Consider the following 17,736-nt stretch of genomic DNA (forward strand, 5'->3'; position numbering starts at 1 on the left):
CAAAAATGAGAGATATTATGGGGGAGAATAACATGCAAGATGACTCTCTGTTCAACCTAATGTTGCAGCTCAGTAGGTAGATGGCATAATGTTGCTTTTCTTTAACTGTACATAGTACAAACATTCAGACGGGCAAAAGGAAGACCCAAGCATCAATGCGCACAAATAGTCTAACAGTTGGGATCTGTAACCTATGACCTATCATAATTGAAATCTTTTTAGGTATAAAACTTGCAGATTGCAAACTTATGACCTGGGATTAATTGATACTCCCTATGTTACGTATCAGTTGTCGCTCAAACAGATATACCTAGCACTAAAAACATTTAGATACATATGTTTCAACGACAACTAATATGGAACGAAGGGAGTATATTCCTATTTCAAGTGTGCCAACAATAAGGAACTCCAAGAAAGTTTGGAGAGAATTCCTTATTTAACACTCGCTTAAATTTTTGTGCCCTATTTAACACCGTAAAACTTTTTCTTCCTTATCTAACAACAATGTTAAAATTTGTTCCCTTTGTGACACTTCCGTCTATTTTGAGTACTAACGGTGTTAAATGGCACATGAAAAGACGATCTTACCCCTAATCCAATTTGTGATCAAAATCATTCACATGGGGATCAATAACTTTTTCCTGCTGTTAATTGCAAAACTGGGCAGAACTTTCCTTGTAAACATGCAATTCTGGACAGTTTTTTATTTTAAAATTTAATTCAAAATTGGGCAGAACCTATGACACAATTCATATGTATATTGTTCAGCACACACCTTTCAAATTTGCCAATGGCATGAGGCACTCCATATACATCCAGACTCACATCCAAGTACACATATATGACTCACATACATCATACGTATACATCATATTAGCAACCCAAAAGTGGCTCACATCATGCCCAGGTTCACATACATTACTAAGTCCACACAAACATCATATTAGCAACCCAAAAGTGGCTCACATCATACCCAGGTTCACATACTACTCCAAGTCCACACATACATCATATTAGCAACCCAAAAGTGGCTCACATCATACCCAGGTTCACATACATTACTCCAAGTCCACACAACATGACATGAGCAGCAACAAAAGTGACATTAAGTGAAAGAAGTTCACAAGCTGAGCCGCCTTTTGCTTCTTGTGCCCATTGCAGGGCTAGTTGGGTAAGCTTTTTTGCTTCTAGTGCCCATTGCAGGGCTGTCAAATGGCACCATCGGATTGTTTTGATCCTTTTTAGCAAGCTCCATCTTCCTTGTGGCCCTTAAAATAACAACATGGCTGTCAAATTATTGTAGTGCATGTATGAAAACAATACATATGGATATATTTGATACATGTATGGCAGCAAATAACAATATCAACTATGCATAATATGTGATATTAAAATCCAGAAATAGAAAAGGTCACCTTTTCCCCCCTTTTGCATTTTTCTTGTTTGTAGTCTCCAATGTTTGGTTATGCTTTCCCTTCTTCTTGGTTGTAGTTTCCAAGTTTTGGCTATGGATTACATGAATACATACAAATCGAACTCAGTTTTCGTTTGGCACAAATAAAAACTCAGTTATCATTTGGAACAAGCATTGGTGTAGAATCGGTAACCTTGGTGGAAAATACATAGCGGCTGCTGGCGCGTCATCACCTCTTGGCACAATGGATGACTCGGATGTTTTAATAGTCTTCCTCCTCTTCTTTGGTGGTTCTCTACATGAGAAATGAGAAAGTAGTGAACATTCATAGGTGATTACAAAACAATAATGCAAGAAAGTAGTTAACATGCAATAGGAGAGTAGAATGGATAGTAGATTACCTCACAGCCATGAAAGCAGCAATGTCATCTTTGTTACCCTTCTTGCACTTATGCCAATGGTGCCCGTATTCCTTGCAAATAGGGCACAAGTGCTGGCCACTTTTCCTATTTTTCTCACCACAACCCTTATGCCTCTCGGTTTGGGGCCGACCAGCTACAGCTTTTAACAAGGGTGGATGCATGAAGAATCCATGGTTAGATTCAGGCCACTGGGTCTTGTCACACATAGCAGGGATTAGTTGGCCATAAGCTGCCCTAAACTTGTCAATGGAGTAATACAAGTCCACATAATTCTGTATATGTGCATTGACAAGTGATGTGATGAATGCTAGAGCATGCTTGCAAGGAAGCCGGAAACTTGACATTGTCTACAAGAACATGTGTTGTCATGCAAGTTGACAACAAACCTAAACCCGCTGCCTCCCAATTGAGTAACTTCAGCAACTTCTTCCGAGCTTTCTACCACCTCCAAGTTTAACTCTCTACTCTTTGCAATCAACTTGTTCATTATGTGGGGCAAAATTAATAAGCCAGCTAACTTCTTTGCTACTTTTCTCCTTCGATTCCACATGATCATAATCATTTGCCTAAGCTTGTCCATTAAGTCATCCAAGTTCAAGGACTTGTGGTGCTTAATCCATTTATTGAAGCACTCTGCTAGGTTGTTGGTTACATAGTCCACCTTACAAATGGTTGAGAACTGACTCCTAGTCCACAACCTAGTGTGCCACTTCCTAAGATATGTAGTTGCCGCTGGCTTTGCTGTCTCCATTGCAACCCAATTTTTCTCAAATATATACTTGTTCCATGAGTAAGCAGCAGCCCAAAGATGGTCATCAAATACCTTTATGTGATACTTTTTCTTGAAGTTTGACACCAAGTGAAACATGCATTCCCTATGTTCTACCTCTAGGAAAACTTCCTTTACCCCTGTCATCACCGCCTGCCCAGCATCAGTGCTTATGGCTAAACCCCTTGGCGACCCTATGGCTTGCCTAAGCAATTGCATGAACCAGATCCAGTTCTCATTTGTTTCAGAATCGAAAATTCCAAAACAAAGTGGATACATCCAATTATGGCCATCTACAGCGGTAGCACTGGCAAGCTGCCCCTTAAACCTGCCTGTTAAGAATGTGCTATCTACTGCCAAATACGGTCTGCAACCACTAAGGAATCCATCTCTGCAAGGTTTCAAAGCAAAGAAGAACCTTCTAAACCTGATTTTTTTTTCTTTTATAGTGTAATGATCAATCTGCACTATGCTACCATGGCAAGAGATTTCAACTTGCGATTTAAACTTATCAAAATTGTCAAAGCTGCTATCCCAATCACCATATAGTTCTTTCAGAGCTAGCTTCTTACCCATATATACCCTCTTGTAGTGGATGTCAACCTTGTGGTGTTCTTTAATCTTTTTGCGCAATGCCTTCGCTCCGAGAGTAGCATCTTCAATCAGCCAATCCTTCACCTTATCACATATCCAATACTTGGTTGCATTCTTCATCTTTTTTTCCTTCTTGTACTAGAGCAATCATGACCACATAGGTTTTTGTTCACCTTAAAAAGAGAGATATAGGTAATTAGCTAAAAACATTTGACAATTATGCAATAAATGTTCACAAATGGATAGAGTTAAACAATTACCATTACGGTACACTTATCCTCCGTCGTAGAAGCATGTATCCTCCATGGACAATTATCAGCATCTCGTCTTGAACAATAGCCCCTAAACCAATGAGGTGTACTATACTCGGTGTTATACTAAAATTCATGTTTGATTGCATGCTGAGAAAGTGCCAACTTGAACTCTTTCATGTTGGGATATGTAAAGCCTTTTGTCATTGGAGGGTCTAATTTGTCATACTCTACATGTGGAGTATGCTCTGCCTCATGCAACTCCTCATCCTCCTCTACTTCATCATCCTCTACTTCAGACTCCCCTACTTCATCGTCCTCTACTTCAGACGCCTCTACTTCATCATCCTTTTCTTTATTAGGACAAAGAACCACATCTAAGGGCATAGGTTCTTCCACTTCATACATATTCTCCTCATCAACACCAACATGCTCATTTTCAGGTCTTGGGTTGCGAAGGTAAGTATCATCCTCATGTTCTATATTGCTGTTAGGTTCATCCCACTCGGTGATAGGCTCATATGGCTCTGAGGGATCGCAATATGCAATAATCATATGCAGCACCTTTGTCTCTGAGTGTTTTTCAAACATAATCATCAAATCTTGGTCAGATTTTACTTCTGGACAGTTTTTTAAGAGCATAGTCATAATATTGCACATGTGCAGCTTCCAAATAACGTGGCGGGTACTGCTCTACAATTGACTCGACCAAATCCTTATAATTTGTCAAGTCACAATCGATGACCTTCTCAAAACAAAAACATCGTATGTCCTTTCGAGCTTTCTTTGGATTGCCAAACAATTTAATTTTGAGCAAATAACTCGAATTTGGATCCATCCTGTGAATTAAAAAGACAACTTTAAACTTTGCTTTAAACCTATGCATGAGTATTGCTAGACAATCTGATCATCAACCGAAATTAAGAGAAAATATCTCTTCCTCAAATACACAGCTACACAAACTAGCACAATCATGATAATTGCTACTAGATGGACTGGCCCTTACCCATCTGGACACGCCCATGTTGCTGGCGGCAACTGAGTACCGCCCTGTCCTGAAGCTGCTGCCAAGAACGACCCAGCCGTGCCCTCGCCGGAGACCCCAGCCACTGTCGCGCCTTGGCCCGAGCCAGCTGTAGCCGAGTCTCCGGCCTGGCCCGATGCTGGCTCAACCCCACCGCAGCCCGAGGCTAGCCCGACGCCCTGGATTGACCTGACCTCAGCCCCGTCGGCGCCATCGGCAAGCCATGGCACGTCCGCAGCCGCGCCATGGCCATCGTTCGCAGCCGCGCCATGGCCGTCATCCGTGGCCTCGTCTCCATCCGCAGAACTGCCGCCATCCATAGCCATCCGCCGCCGCCGCCGCCGCTAAGCCTGGGAGGTTCGCCGCCGCCGCCGCCTCTAGGGTTGGGAAGAAAGGGGATGAGAAGAGTCGGGTCGGGAGAGAATAGAGAGACCGGTTTGGTCTCTGTTTTTCTTTTTCCTCAAAGGGGTAATTTCATCCAACGAGAAAAGACTGACATCAGTCAATCCAGATCTTAACGACATATGCTAACGGACTTGACGGAAGTGTTAGAAAGGTAAAAAAATTACACTTGGTGTTATTTAGGAAAGAAATTTTTTTTGAGTGTTAAATAGGGAACCAATATTTAAAACAGTGTAATATAAGGAATTTTCTTGAAAGTTTGTGGTCTTATTCCGGCCAGGCTCCAAGAAACTCACGGTGCGTTCAGAAAATCTAAATGTACTACGTTATGGAACGGAGGGAGTATTACGAAAAAGCGTTGCAGAGGCCGGTCTCCAGGTAGCTCCTAAGAGCAACTCTAGGGAGTATTACGAAAAAGCGTTGCAGAGGCCGGTCTCCAGGTAGCTCCTAAGAGCAACTCTAGCCGACCCTGCATTTTGCCGACCTGCAAAATGTGTTTGCAGGTCGCACGGGGTGGTTATGTAGGCCGAAATTTGTGGTGGCAGACTAAAAACCGCAAATAAACCCCTAAATTTTAAAAAAAGTTGTTTCGCGTGAGAAATTTAAGCAACAGCTCGCCGGAGCTCGCTCGCATAGATGGTTCTTCTTCGCATATAAGTTCATACAAGCCACATACATACATAAAGGTTAGATATGGTAGACAGGGCCTACGCTACCGCACCACTGCGACAAAATTGAGCTCACCGGAGCTCCTGCGGTAGCTGCCCACCGGCGGCGATCAGTCGCAGTCGGAGGAGTCGGAGTCGAGGTCGACGAAGAGCTTCGCCCACTCCTCCTTCATCACACGCAGGTCGGCCTCCTTCGATGTGTGCGCCTGCGATGCCGTAAGGCCCGTCTCGAGGAAGAGCCGCTCGTACTCGAGCTCGCGCCGGATGCACTCTTCCATCTCCTCATGATCCCTCGCCGACCGCTCGAGGACGACGCGCTCGAGGAGCTCCTCCTGCCCCGGTGGGAGGTAGTCCTCGGGTTCGATGACGCCTCGGCACGGCGGCGCATCGGGCACGGCCTCCTCTGGCTCCCTCTTCACCGGAACGAGCCGCGAGCTTGGTGCACCCGCGGATGAGCACCCCGCGGACCCATGGCCGGATGAGCTCCCCGCGGACTAGTTGTCGGAGGAGGCGCGGCGGCGATGGGTGCGCTCGAGCTCGTGTCGGTCGAATGCCGGCGGCGGCCGGGCACCCTGGTTGAGCCACCGACGTGCCCCCCCCCCCACTTGCACGCGGCGTCAGATCTGGCGCGGCGGCGGTGCTCCACCTCATCCCCCGAGTCGGCCATGGTGGTTCAAGGCTCGTCAGCGGCGAGAAATCGAGTGGCGCGGTGGGGAATTGGAGGGGAACGCGGCGGCGGGAGGATAGGGTTTCGACCCGCATCTGTCCCGCAAACCCGCAGTTATAGTGGCTCGGGGGTTGCGTTTGCGGGCTGCGGCAAAAAAATTTACGGGCCGTACACCGATGCGGGCTCTGATCTGACCAGAAAAATGGGCCGAGCCCGTATAATCCCGGAATTATACGGGTTTGCGCCGGATGCGGGTCTGCTAGAGTTGCTCTAATCCACCCCGTCGAACAAGCATGGGGATGCGTGCGCCAACATGTATTGCAATTTGCAGCCTTGCCTGAAAGATAGTATATCACCGTATTTTAGAGTAGGCCCCATGTTGTACATTTAAGAAACAGGTGGGCTGGCGACAGGCACATGATACTGCTGCGCCTTCATTTTTTTTTTTTTTTGCAGAACGTGTCACATCACATCATCACGTGTACTCCTATGTGTTTGTGTTTAATCTGTGCATACACTCGAGATGATGGATTAAGTCGAGTTTTGTTAAGGATGGGCAAAACGTCGTGATGATGGTGTGCTTTTAGCGTCTAAAAAATGCACAGTTATCTAATTATTTGCTAAAAAGGTAGCTAATTGTACACTAGTTTTAGGAGTAATTTTGTAGAAACAGAGAAATCCTGCGCCACAACATTTTTTTAAGAAAAGAGTCGCAGTTTTTGTTCAGAAAACAGTAGGTAATCACACACTAATTTGAGGATTAGTTTCATAGAAATAGAGAAATCCACAATGAACATGTGTTATTAGCACCCGATCGACTGCACAACTTCTCTTAGAGAAATTTCAAGGTGGTCCAAAGCAACATAGACCGTTTAATTTTAACTTCTCGAGGCTGATATAACTATCACTCCCTCCCTTCTTATTTACTTCGTATATTAGTTTTTTCTAAAGCCAAACTTTATAAACTTTCAACAAGTTTGTGAAAAACTATATTAACATATACGCCACCATATCAATACCATTGGATTCATGATTGATTTTTTTCAGCACCCTATCATTATGTCTAACAAACGAAATAAGAAGTTTGTTATGTTCTGTCCTATATGTCTATGCATGTTTTGATTTGTCGGTTTGGGACCTAAACAATAGAAAATCCATAGAATCTGTTTTTAGAAAACACCAAAAATGAATACTAGTCAACAAAATCATAGCAAAAAGCAGTCAAAATACCATCAGAATTTTTCTGTAACAAAGCTACCATATGTACCAGTGTTCTTGCACAATTTTTTTTTTGTTAGAGAAGAAAATGTATAATGGAGAAGGTTTTCTATATTCCTCACACAAGAGAAAGTCATACATGTTCCTAACATTGCATGTGTAAATTTATTTTGTTTACTGGCTCTCCCATAATAATACAAATACAGATACCGATGATGACGAATAATAATAATGTATTTTGTAGTGCGTGTATATTTTTTTATGATCACATGAATATGCATCATATTGTACAATACGAGAATTATTTGTCTTCATATGGTAGATACAACATATATGTACGGGGCTCGAATGTGAACTTTTATTATATTAAAAGTAGAAGTAGGAAACATTTTAAACATTCGTTTTTGAAAAGTAATTGCCATGTTACATTTTTTAGTGTGGTTAAACATATCCTTGATGAGACGATTCAAATAAAATATTTCTCTTGCCTCTTATGGGGTAAGAGGGAACCATCTTAAGAGAGCTCTTAAAAAAAAGAGGCACAGTTAGTTAATTATTTGCTAAATCAGTAGCAAATTACACACTAATTTGAGTATTAGTGTACGTAAAAAAAGATGCGCATACAGTACATACACAGAAAATTGCGAATAGAAAAGTGATACCTTTTGAAGCTGCATTTACGTTGGGCCGGTTCAACAATTATTGCAGCTGCAACTCTGCAGCCGTGGCAGGTTTATCATGTGCTATTTCGAAACCCGCACATGCCCTCATCCATTTAACCTGTGCGAGCAGGGCCTGACAATGTGCAACTCACATACGATTTGTACTGTTCACGCAGATGTATACTGACCCGTATACCTTGGAAACGCCTTACAAGAATCAATCACGAGGCCCATTCCCACGAAGGAGATACCGAGCTACCTGACGCTCAGCCTTCGCAACGCCGCTCTCGGGAGTATTAGTCTTTTTATTGTTCCTGCATTCGCAGTACCTATGAAACACATATATATGTATGTATGCCATGTGTCTAATCAACATCCAACACATAGATTAACACTGCAAGTACTACTGGCATGATAATAATCTGGATTAATTTATTTAAAAATTGCTAATTATTCCAACACTGGAATCATACGATGATTATAGGGTAAGCGTTACCCATCGGTAGTGGAGCTGCGCCATCGTATGATTAGAGAATCAAACTACATGGTTGGTTACAACGGCTGGATAACCAACAAGCAAAACAATCAAAATAAGTCAACCAAGATCAATCCTTATCTACAACCTGGCCGCCACGCTAAGTACAGAACACGTAGAGAGGATAACACCATGTTTATAACACACTAAAACTGAAACGGTCAATGGTCAAGATCAATCATTATCAAACGGCTCGTTTAACTTGCTGTGTTTTAATTTGTGGGGTGCCTTCATGTCTTGGGCCAGCTATAAAGGAAACTCACATACATGTAGCACAATGCCAAGTTTTGCCCACAACCAATAGACATTTCTCTCATCTGAGCGAGCGGCAGAGAGAGATGGCAGTGGCTGGCTGCGGGAGCAGGGAGGAGAGGTGGAGCCTGGCAGGCGCCACGGCGCTCGTCACCGGCGGCAGCAAAGGAATAGGGTATATTTATACACACAAGCTCTCGCTCATAGTTCTACGAATGCACTTAGTATTGTGTTTATATATGTATAGTGTATACGCGATCCGTCATCTCAATTTGTCCTCGACTAGACATGCCATCGTGGAGGAGCTCGCTGGGTTTGGGGCGAGGGTGCACACCTGCTCCCGGAACGCGGCGGAGCTGGAGGAGTGCCGCCGGCTGTGGGAGGAGAAGAACCTGCGGGTCACCGTCTCTGTCTGTGATGTCTCGGTGCGCGCCCAGAGGGAGAAGCTTATGGAGACGGTCCGACAAACTTTCGACGGCAAGCTCGACATACTAGTAAGTTGTGCTAACACCCAATACTCAGCTCTGATTGAGCATCAACCAAGTGAAGGATTTTATCAAGTGCTAGCTCTGTATATGTAATGCAGGTGAACAATGCAGGGCAATTTTGGTTCAAGCCCGCTGATGAATGTACGGCGGAGGACTTCTCGAATCTGATGACCACCAACTTGGAGGCGAGCTTCCATCTAAGTCAACTTGCACGCCCTCTTCTCATACACGCTTCTATTGCTGGAGGAGGTAGCATCATCAACATGTCCTCCATTGGAGGCTCAATTGCCTTCGTAGGCTCCACAATTTATGCGATCACAAAAGGTACTGCCTAAATATGCACTTCATTTTTTCCGAAAAGGGCATATGCACTTGACAGGCAACATATATACATAATATACTATTTGTACATCTAAGCTAGAAAAGTACTATATGTAATGGAATTTAAATGTTTACATGCTACTAGCTACAGTTCGATTGAATGGAATTTAAATGTTTACATGCTGCTAGCAACAATTCGATTGAATTAATATACTATCATCCAAATAAAATCGGTCCACCATTTCTATTAACGTTGAAAGTTTATTTCATACTCTCAATGGTTATCTTTCTCATCTATTATGTAGGCGCGCTGAACCAACTTACAAGGAATCTGGCCACCGAGTGGGCCCCTAACAAGATTCGTGTGAATGGTGTCGCCCCAGGATTTGTCACAACTGATATGATTAAAGACGTAAGCAATCGCCTAGCATACTTCCTTCTTGTTTAAATAAAAGCACACGCAATTTAAACCAGATTTGGTATGTATCTACAAGATAAATGAGTTCACTTCACATGGTGAGGGAAAAAGATTCCAACATTCCAATTCATGTATAAAATAGCTAGGTCTTAATTGATTGAAGCAAGCACTAGTGCATGTTCCACTATGATACGAGATAGAGAGACTCCTGGATTTATACTCAATCACTAGCTAGTTCATGGCCAAAATTTTGGGAGAGCATAGCCTCATCTGTTTTCCTGTTTCTTCATCCAAGAAATTAGCAACTTTGTTTTTGCATGCTACACTGCCAACAAGTTTTCATATATTTTTTAACTAAATATGGATAACAAGTGGTTGTTGTGGATTGATAGGTAGATTCAGAGTACATGAAGCAAGAGAACTCGAAGACCCCGTTGGGACGGAGTGGCAAGCCGGTGGAGATCGCCTCAGCAGTGTCATTTTTGTGTATGCCGGCAGCTTCTTACATCACCGGCCAAGTCATTTGCATTGATGGTGGTCGAACCATTAGTTCTTAGCCATCAATAGCTTCATCGCCACTAAATAATTTCATCATTACTTGGTTGAATAATTGTATGAGTGAACAAAAGTTAGCCTTGAGGTTTCAGGCTAATACCATAGATCTGAGTGACATTGGTATGTATCCTGGCAAGCAACACCCCATTTGTATAAACAATATTCATATTGTTGACACCGTGAATATGAAATTTATTCCTATTTGTCAGATTGATGTGCACTGGAGTCTGGAGCTGACTTTGAATCGGCACAATACGAAATATATATGTTCTTATTCGTCAGACTGATGTGGATTGGAGCTGACTTCGAATCAATACACACACACGAACTCTCGGTACATAGCTTAGTGGTCCTAACAAAGTGTTCGGTCGGTATCATTTCATCAGTTGATTTGACATATATGGGTGCTACTTCCAATCTGCCAAGCAAGTCAACCTCCTGCCCCACATCCCTATGGAACCACCTAGGTCAGTCACAAAAGGGCGCACACTCACCAGGCGGTTTCAGCAGGGCCGGTCCTGATATTTTCGGGGCCCGGGGCGAGACCAAAATCCGGGGCCCTTAATGTTGACATCATAACAATAAAAATTAATATGCATACGTATGAAATGTTACCAATAACATTTAAATGCATCCAAAATCAGTATATATATCAAATATTTATGCATATTATCTACAAATATCCTAATCCATCATGTGCTCAGGTCTGATTCCTGCTAATGGTAGACTTGAGGATCTTATAGTAGAAGCAAAAAAACTTTGTCAACATTTTTGGAATAAACTCCTACTAATGCTAGACTTGAAGATCTTACGGCAGAAGCAAAAAGCTTTGTCGACATCTTTTGAATAAACTACTCATTTTTATCGTGTTCCTCCCCACTGCTTAATTTCCTATGATAATGAGCATATGAAAAAATGTATTTTTGCAACGTCTAGATGGTATATGCCATTTTTTTGTCTCCTCTCTTAGACCCTTTCTCAACTAAGATGTCTGTTGTTTTTTATCAAGATTATCCCAATGTTTTTCATAAATACTAGTAGTATAAACTGGTTCTTCATGACTACCTGACCGTGCATGTACATCCAATGAATTACCTACGTACATGCTCAGAGCCACTTGCGTTATTATCATTGTTGTTGGTGTTGACATTTTCTTCTCGCTGATCAAATTTTGAATTGCCATTAGTTGGTTGCCCTTCCTCTATGGCAACTATGCCAACTCTCTTAGAAAAAGAAATATGAATATTTTTGCACTGTGGTTGTACTAATTCATCCACAGCTTTCTTCCTTTTTCTTTCATGCTACCAGATTGATACTTTCTTACGGATGACAGAATAAGACACAATGCTGAAAATAAAGAATAAATTGCATCAACTGATAATTGTTGAACAATGCCGATGTGCCGGCTATTCATCTAGGAGACTAGGAACCTCAATATGAATAGAAGATATACCTCGGATGGTCGAATCATTGATGGACGGAGAGCAAAGCAGGGTTCCGATGGCCCCATGGAAGCACGAAACTGAAACCGGCGGTCGGTCTGAATCAGGGAGGAAAATCGATTTAGAAGAAAAGGGGAAAGGAGCGCCGAACTCGCAGTTGCGAAGAGATGAAGGGTCGACGTCGCCTGAGAAATTGGTAATCGCTGCGTGAAATACCTGCGTGATGGAATAGGAAGGGATCAATCAGTGTCAATCAGTTTCTTTTTTTAGACATGCACGTACTAACCTAAAGAAACGAATCGGAAAGGATCAATCGGTTTCTTTTTTTCCGACGTGCACGTACGAACGAACGAATCCATCGCTGGCTCCCTTGCTCGCTAGGAGTAGATGCGTACATTCCATTGTGTTGCGTGAGGCCCAGCCATCTATTCCACAGATTTTTTTGACCGAAAATATGTTGGGCCATAGCCTACATGACCTGGGGAGGGGCCCCTCGATCTTGGGGGCCCGGGGCGGCCGCCCCCCTGCCCCCCTTCAGGGCCGGCCCTGGGTTTCAGTCGGCTCTAGAGCTACACCAAAAAAAAAAAGAACAAATGCAGCATTTGTGATTCGATTGACCACAACACTGTAAGGTGCCCGGGGAAGTTGTTGTGATGGGCAACACAAGAGAAAAGACCCCCTGGTCTAGGTACTAGCTGAAAGCAACTTGTGAAGTGGTTTCAAAAAATGAGGTCCTGCTGATTGAAGCAACTTGTGAGCTGGTTTTGAGCAGATGATGGGGCAATTTCAAGCAACTTGACACTTGGAATTGCGCAAAAAACGTGTGGACTGATTTGGAGAAACTTGTTTTAATTTACATTTGTTTCTTTGCTTTAGATTCATAATTGGAGACATCTACCTCAATGAGAACAATGTGTGGTGAATGCATGAGACAATCTGGATGCCTACCGTTTGTGGTTTGTTCCCTCTTCACAACTTGTTAGCGGGGTTGGAACAATTCATTAGCGGGGTTGAGGCAAACTTGTGAATTGATGTGCACCAAATTTGTTTTAAAAAAGGGTTATTTTTTGCATGTTTTAAATTAGAGGCAAGTCAAACAAAAACTTTATTGCATGCTGGCAATCTGGATGCTTTGCTCTGCATGCTGCAAGGAGGTATTGCACAGGAACGAAAAAGCAACTTCGATGCAGTTATTTCATTTCAATTCACACACACACACACACACACACACACACACACACAGTGTAATTCTTCGCTTGATCTACTGGGAAAAAAGTGTGTACCTGGTTCTCCTTCACTTCTTGACCCCCCTGGAATATGAAATTCATTCCTATTTGTCAGATTGATGTGCACTAGAGCTGACTTTGAATCGGTACAACACCAAATATGTTCTTATTCGTCAGACTGATGTGGACTGGAGCTGACTTCGAATCAGTACGCACACATGAACTCTCAGTACATAGCTTAGTGGTCCTAAACGAAGTGTTCGGTCGGTATCATTTTGTCAGTTGATTTGACATATATGGTTGTTTTGGGAAATTGAGACATGACAAAAGTGACCCTAAGTTCGGAAATCCAGATAATACAACATGATCTTAGTTGCAGCAGGGATGGATGGAACATTATTTTCCAGTTTTGGAGTAATAGTGAAGGTCAAGACACTAGCTAACAGATGTTGTAGATTTCTCAGTGATGTACTAGACTAGATTATGTAGTTATTAGCTCAAACTTAGCTAGTACCTTTTCTAGAAGGCTCAATGTGTTTTTTTTTCCTTTCCTCTGTTTTTTCTTCCTGTCTCTTCGGTTTTCGCTTACTTTTTTTCTGTTTGTTTTCCCTTTTTAGTTCCTATTCATTTCTAGATATACATTTTTCGATGTATGGAAAAAATACTAAAACACAGTGAACTTTTTCCAATATATGCTAAACACTTCTGTAATATACAATGAACATTTTTTAGTATACGGTGAACCTTTTCTATATATGGTGTACTTATTTTTTTAACATATAATGAATATTTATTAACACAAACTGAAAATTTTCTAAGTATATGAATAACCGGTTTTATATATGGTGAACATCTTTTGAGTACACATGGAGCAATGTTTAAACAAAAACTGGACATTTTTTAATATAAAATGAACATTTTAGAATATATATGTTTTGAAATAAATTTTAAATATTTCAATACATTTTAAATATATATTGTAAAAATATAGTTTCTGGGTATTTATTGACATGGCCCTCTACACTTCTGACCCATTTAGGACAGCGTGGGTTTTCCTCGTCGTGTTGGAGGCATTGTTGTCAATGGAAAAAAAAGGGAAAGAAAAAGAGGACATCCTATTGGACGCACGACACACACGTTATCAGTCATACTGCGCCAGCCCATTCACAGCGACCAAACTGAAGCAAGGGAGCAACACTACAGCAATGAACAACACTGTAGCAAACGTACAAAAATATGTGAATATGTTTAAAAAATACATTTTTAAACCAATATTTTTAGTTCATGGTATTTTCTGAAAACGGGGAAAAATTCCCAAAACATTTAACATTTTTACCACAAAAGTGATTTTTTATTTCAAACATTTCTTAAAGCTTTTGGACTTTTAAAATTTTGTAAATTTTTGAAATTCCGAAAAATGGTTCAAATTTTCATTTTTTGGAAAATATGAACATGTTTACAGAAGTGAACAAAAGTTTGAAACTCTACAGAGTTTTTGAAAATTTCAAACAATTTTTGAAGTTCTGATTTTTTGAAGATTTTTAAAAATAAGATGTGAATATTTTTTGAATGCTTAACTTTTATGAAAACTTACAACTTGTAAAATGCACAATTTTTCTTTTCAAATTTGAAACATTTCCTGAAAAGTGAACAATTTTTGAAAATCTGAACATTTTGAAAATTTATTGAAATATGTGGATTATGAAAATAAATAAAAGGAAGCAAATAAAAAATGAACAGAGAAAATAAAATTAAAAACATATGAAAACCAGGAAAAACTTTACAGAAAAAAAGGAAAAAGAAAACTGAATCTAAAAGTTTCTTATTAGTAGATCTTTCAGTGTGCCATTGAGAATAATTAAAGATAATATTATCTAGGAGTTTAGTAGCTTCTCCTAAATGATTTCCTTAAAAGTGCCTCCCGCGGCCGAATCTAAAAGATTTCTAGAAGCAAAATTCAATCCGGCATAAAAAAATTGTATAATCATCCACAAATTCAAACCATGTGTAGGGCAATTACGTATCATTAATTTCATCCTCTCCCAAGCTTGTGCAACATGTTCATGATCAAGTTGCTTAAAATTCATAATATCATTTCTAAGAGAGATGATCTTAGCAGGAGGAAAATACTTAGAGATAAAAGCATCTTTGCACTTATTCCATGACTCAATACTATTTTTAGGCAAAGATGAAAGCCATGCTTTAGCACAATCTCTAAGCGAAAAAGGAAATAGCTTCAATTTAACAATATCATTGTCCACATCTTTCTTGTTTTGCATATCACACAAATCAACAAAGTTGTTTAGATGGGTAGCGGCATCTTCACTAGGAAGGCCAGAAAATGGATCTTTCATGACAAGATTCAGCAAAGCAGTATTAATTTCACAAGATTCAGCATCGGTAAGAGGAGCAATCGGAGTGCTAATAAAATCATTGTTATTGGTATTAGTAAAGTCAAACAATTTGGTATTATCTTGAGCCATCGTGACAGGCAAGCAATCCAACACACAAGCAAGCAAGAAACAAGCAAAAAAGACAAATAGGGAAAGACAAGGAGGACGGAGAGAGAGGGCAAATAAAACAGCAAGGGTGAAGAGGGGGAGAGGAAAACAAGAGGTAAATGGCAAATAATGTAATGCGGGAGATAAGGGTTTGTGATGAGTACTTGGTATGTTGACTTTTGCGTAGACTCCCCGGCAACGGCGCTAGAAATTCTTCTTGCTACCTCTTGAGCACTGCGTTGGTTTTCCCTTGAAGAGGAAAGGGTGATGCAGAAAAGTAGCGTAAGAAACAAATGCCGATAACGGTGGATCGACAAAAACGACGAAGCCTCGCGACCGCTGCGTCCACCGGAGATCGCCCACCAAGCTCCGAGACTCCGAAGTGCCGGTACCAATCAACACCTCCAAGAAGGGACGCGACGATGGCGACGTTGCTGTTAAGGGTTTCCCCGGTACACGGCGAGGAGAGAGGAAGGGTAGCCCCGATGCCCTCCAGGAAGGTCCGATGGCACCCTCAGGCGCCACCGCGTCGGTGTCGGCTAAGCCAACAGAGATTTCTCCCGATCCCATCCTCCACCTCAGGCACTCCGGAGCTCACCACCAAACCGACCACCACCCTGCGCCAACACGGACACGAAGCTTCCCGCGCTGTCTCACCACGGCACCGCGAAGATGGACTGCACAACAAAGAAGAGGAGTCGGGACTAGGGCAACAGCACCGTCAGCATACGGGAGGGCCCCACCTCCACCGTCCATGACGGTAGCCGACCGGACGCCAAAGCAGGAGCCTACCGAGCCCGTGGCCCCACAGGCCCGGCCGGGCCCTCAAAGGCCCGGACAGCTCCCGCCTCCGTGCAGCAGCTGGCATGCCGTCGACGCCGCTGCCCCAGTCCAAGCCGCTCCCCACCCTTCCCATACAGAGAGCGTCGCGGTCGCGCCGGAGCCGACCCGCAAGGACCTAGATGGGGCCCTACGGGCCCAGATCTGGGCCGGGGATGCGCCACCGGCCATCCAGCACCACCGGAGCGCCCCGCCGCCAAGAGGCGGCATCACCACGGTGAGCGCCGCCGGCCTCCGCCACCAGGACGCTGGGCCGCCACCAACCGAGCACCGCCGCCGCCTCCTCCCACCCCGGGAAGGAGGAGAGCGCGCGGGTAAGGGACGACCCGCCGCTGCCGACACCACCCGGCCGGACCCGGGGGCGACCGCCGGCAGCGGCGGGAGGAAAAGGCGGAGGAGGACGGACGAGAGGCGGCTGGCGGCGGCGGGAAGGAGTCGGGCGGCCGGCGGCGGCGGTGGTGGGAAACCCTAGCGGAGGAGCGGCCTCTCTCAGAAATGCATGGACTTGCCTTGTTTTGGTATTATATGAATGTTTATCCACATGTGCATGAATATTTCTTTAAGATCTGTGATCTTTTTAATACATATTTAATTATTTGAATATTGGAATATTTTCAAATATGTGTTGAACATTTATTTGCACACATATGAGCATATTTGTGCGTATGTGAACTTCGAAAAATAGGGAACTTATCCTGAAAAGATACATGAAATTGAAATAAATAAAAAGATTATTTTAATATGGGACTATTTTTAATACATGTTGAACACTTTATATCTCAAGTTTGAACATATATATTTAACATTTATGAAATATTTTCATTTCCCTCATAATAGCTTTTACCTTTTTTAATACCGACTTTTGACAATATTTCCTTCAAACCTATTAAACATTTATTTTGTAAAACATAAAGAGTCAAGAGCTAATGGGTCATGCTCTAGCGGCTCATACAAAGGGCATGGCGTCAAATAGGAGGATTCCTTTTGGGAGTCTGCCAGCTGAACTCATGATGTCAATGACGATGAAGCACTTTGAATTAACTTATCCAGAAGACATGAAGGGATAG

General features: G+C 42.5%; 2 protein-coding genes across 2 annotated transcripts; one reads left to right on the forward strand and one right to left on the reverse strand.

The window, feature by feature from the left end:
* Nucleotides 1-978: 978 nt before the first annotated feature.
* On the reverse strand, nucleotides 979-2,705 carry LOC119289378. The gene is made up of 4 exons (XM_037568713.1): nucleotides 1,816-2,705; nucleotides 1,608-1,709; nucleotides 1,416-1,505; nucleotides 979-1,268 (listed from the first exon to the last, which is right to left on the reverse strand). Exons 1-4 carry the CDS (start codon nucleotides 2,178-2,180, stop codon nucleotides 1,121-1,123), a joined length of 705 nt encoding a protein of 234 aa, XP_037424610.1. The 5' UTR covers nucleotides 2,181-2,705; the 3' UTR covers nucleotides 979-1,120.
* Nucleotides 2,706-8,926: 6,221 nt separating this feature from the next.
* Nucleotides 8,927-10,795, forward strand: LOC119289380 (noroxomaritidine/norcraugsodine reductase-like). The gene is made up of 5 exons (XM_037568714.1): nucleotides 8,927-9,053; nucleotides 9,165-9,372; nucleotides 9,465-9,690; nucleotides 9,993-10,099; nucleotides 10,498-10,795. Exons 1-5 carry the CDS (start codon nucleotides 8,965-8,967, stop codon nucleotides 10,660-10,662), a joined length of 795 nt encoding a protein of 264 aa, XP_037424611.1. The 5' UTR covers nucleotides 8,927-8,964; the 3' UTR covers nucleotides 10,663-10,795.
* The last annotated feature ends 6,941 nt before the right edge of the window (nucleotides 10,796-17,736 follow it).

This window comes from Triticum dicoccoides, chromosome 4A, assembly GCF_002162155.2.
Source record: "Triticum dicoccoides isolate Atlit2015 ecotype Zavitan chromosome 4A, WEW_v2.0, whole genome shotgun sequence".
Taxonomy (NCBI): domain Eukaryota; kingdom Viridiplantae; phylum Streptophyta; class Magnoliopsida; order Poales; family Poaceae; genus Triticum; species Triticum dicoccoides.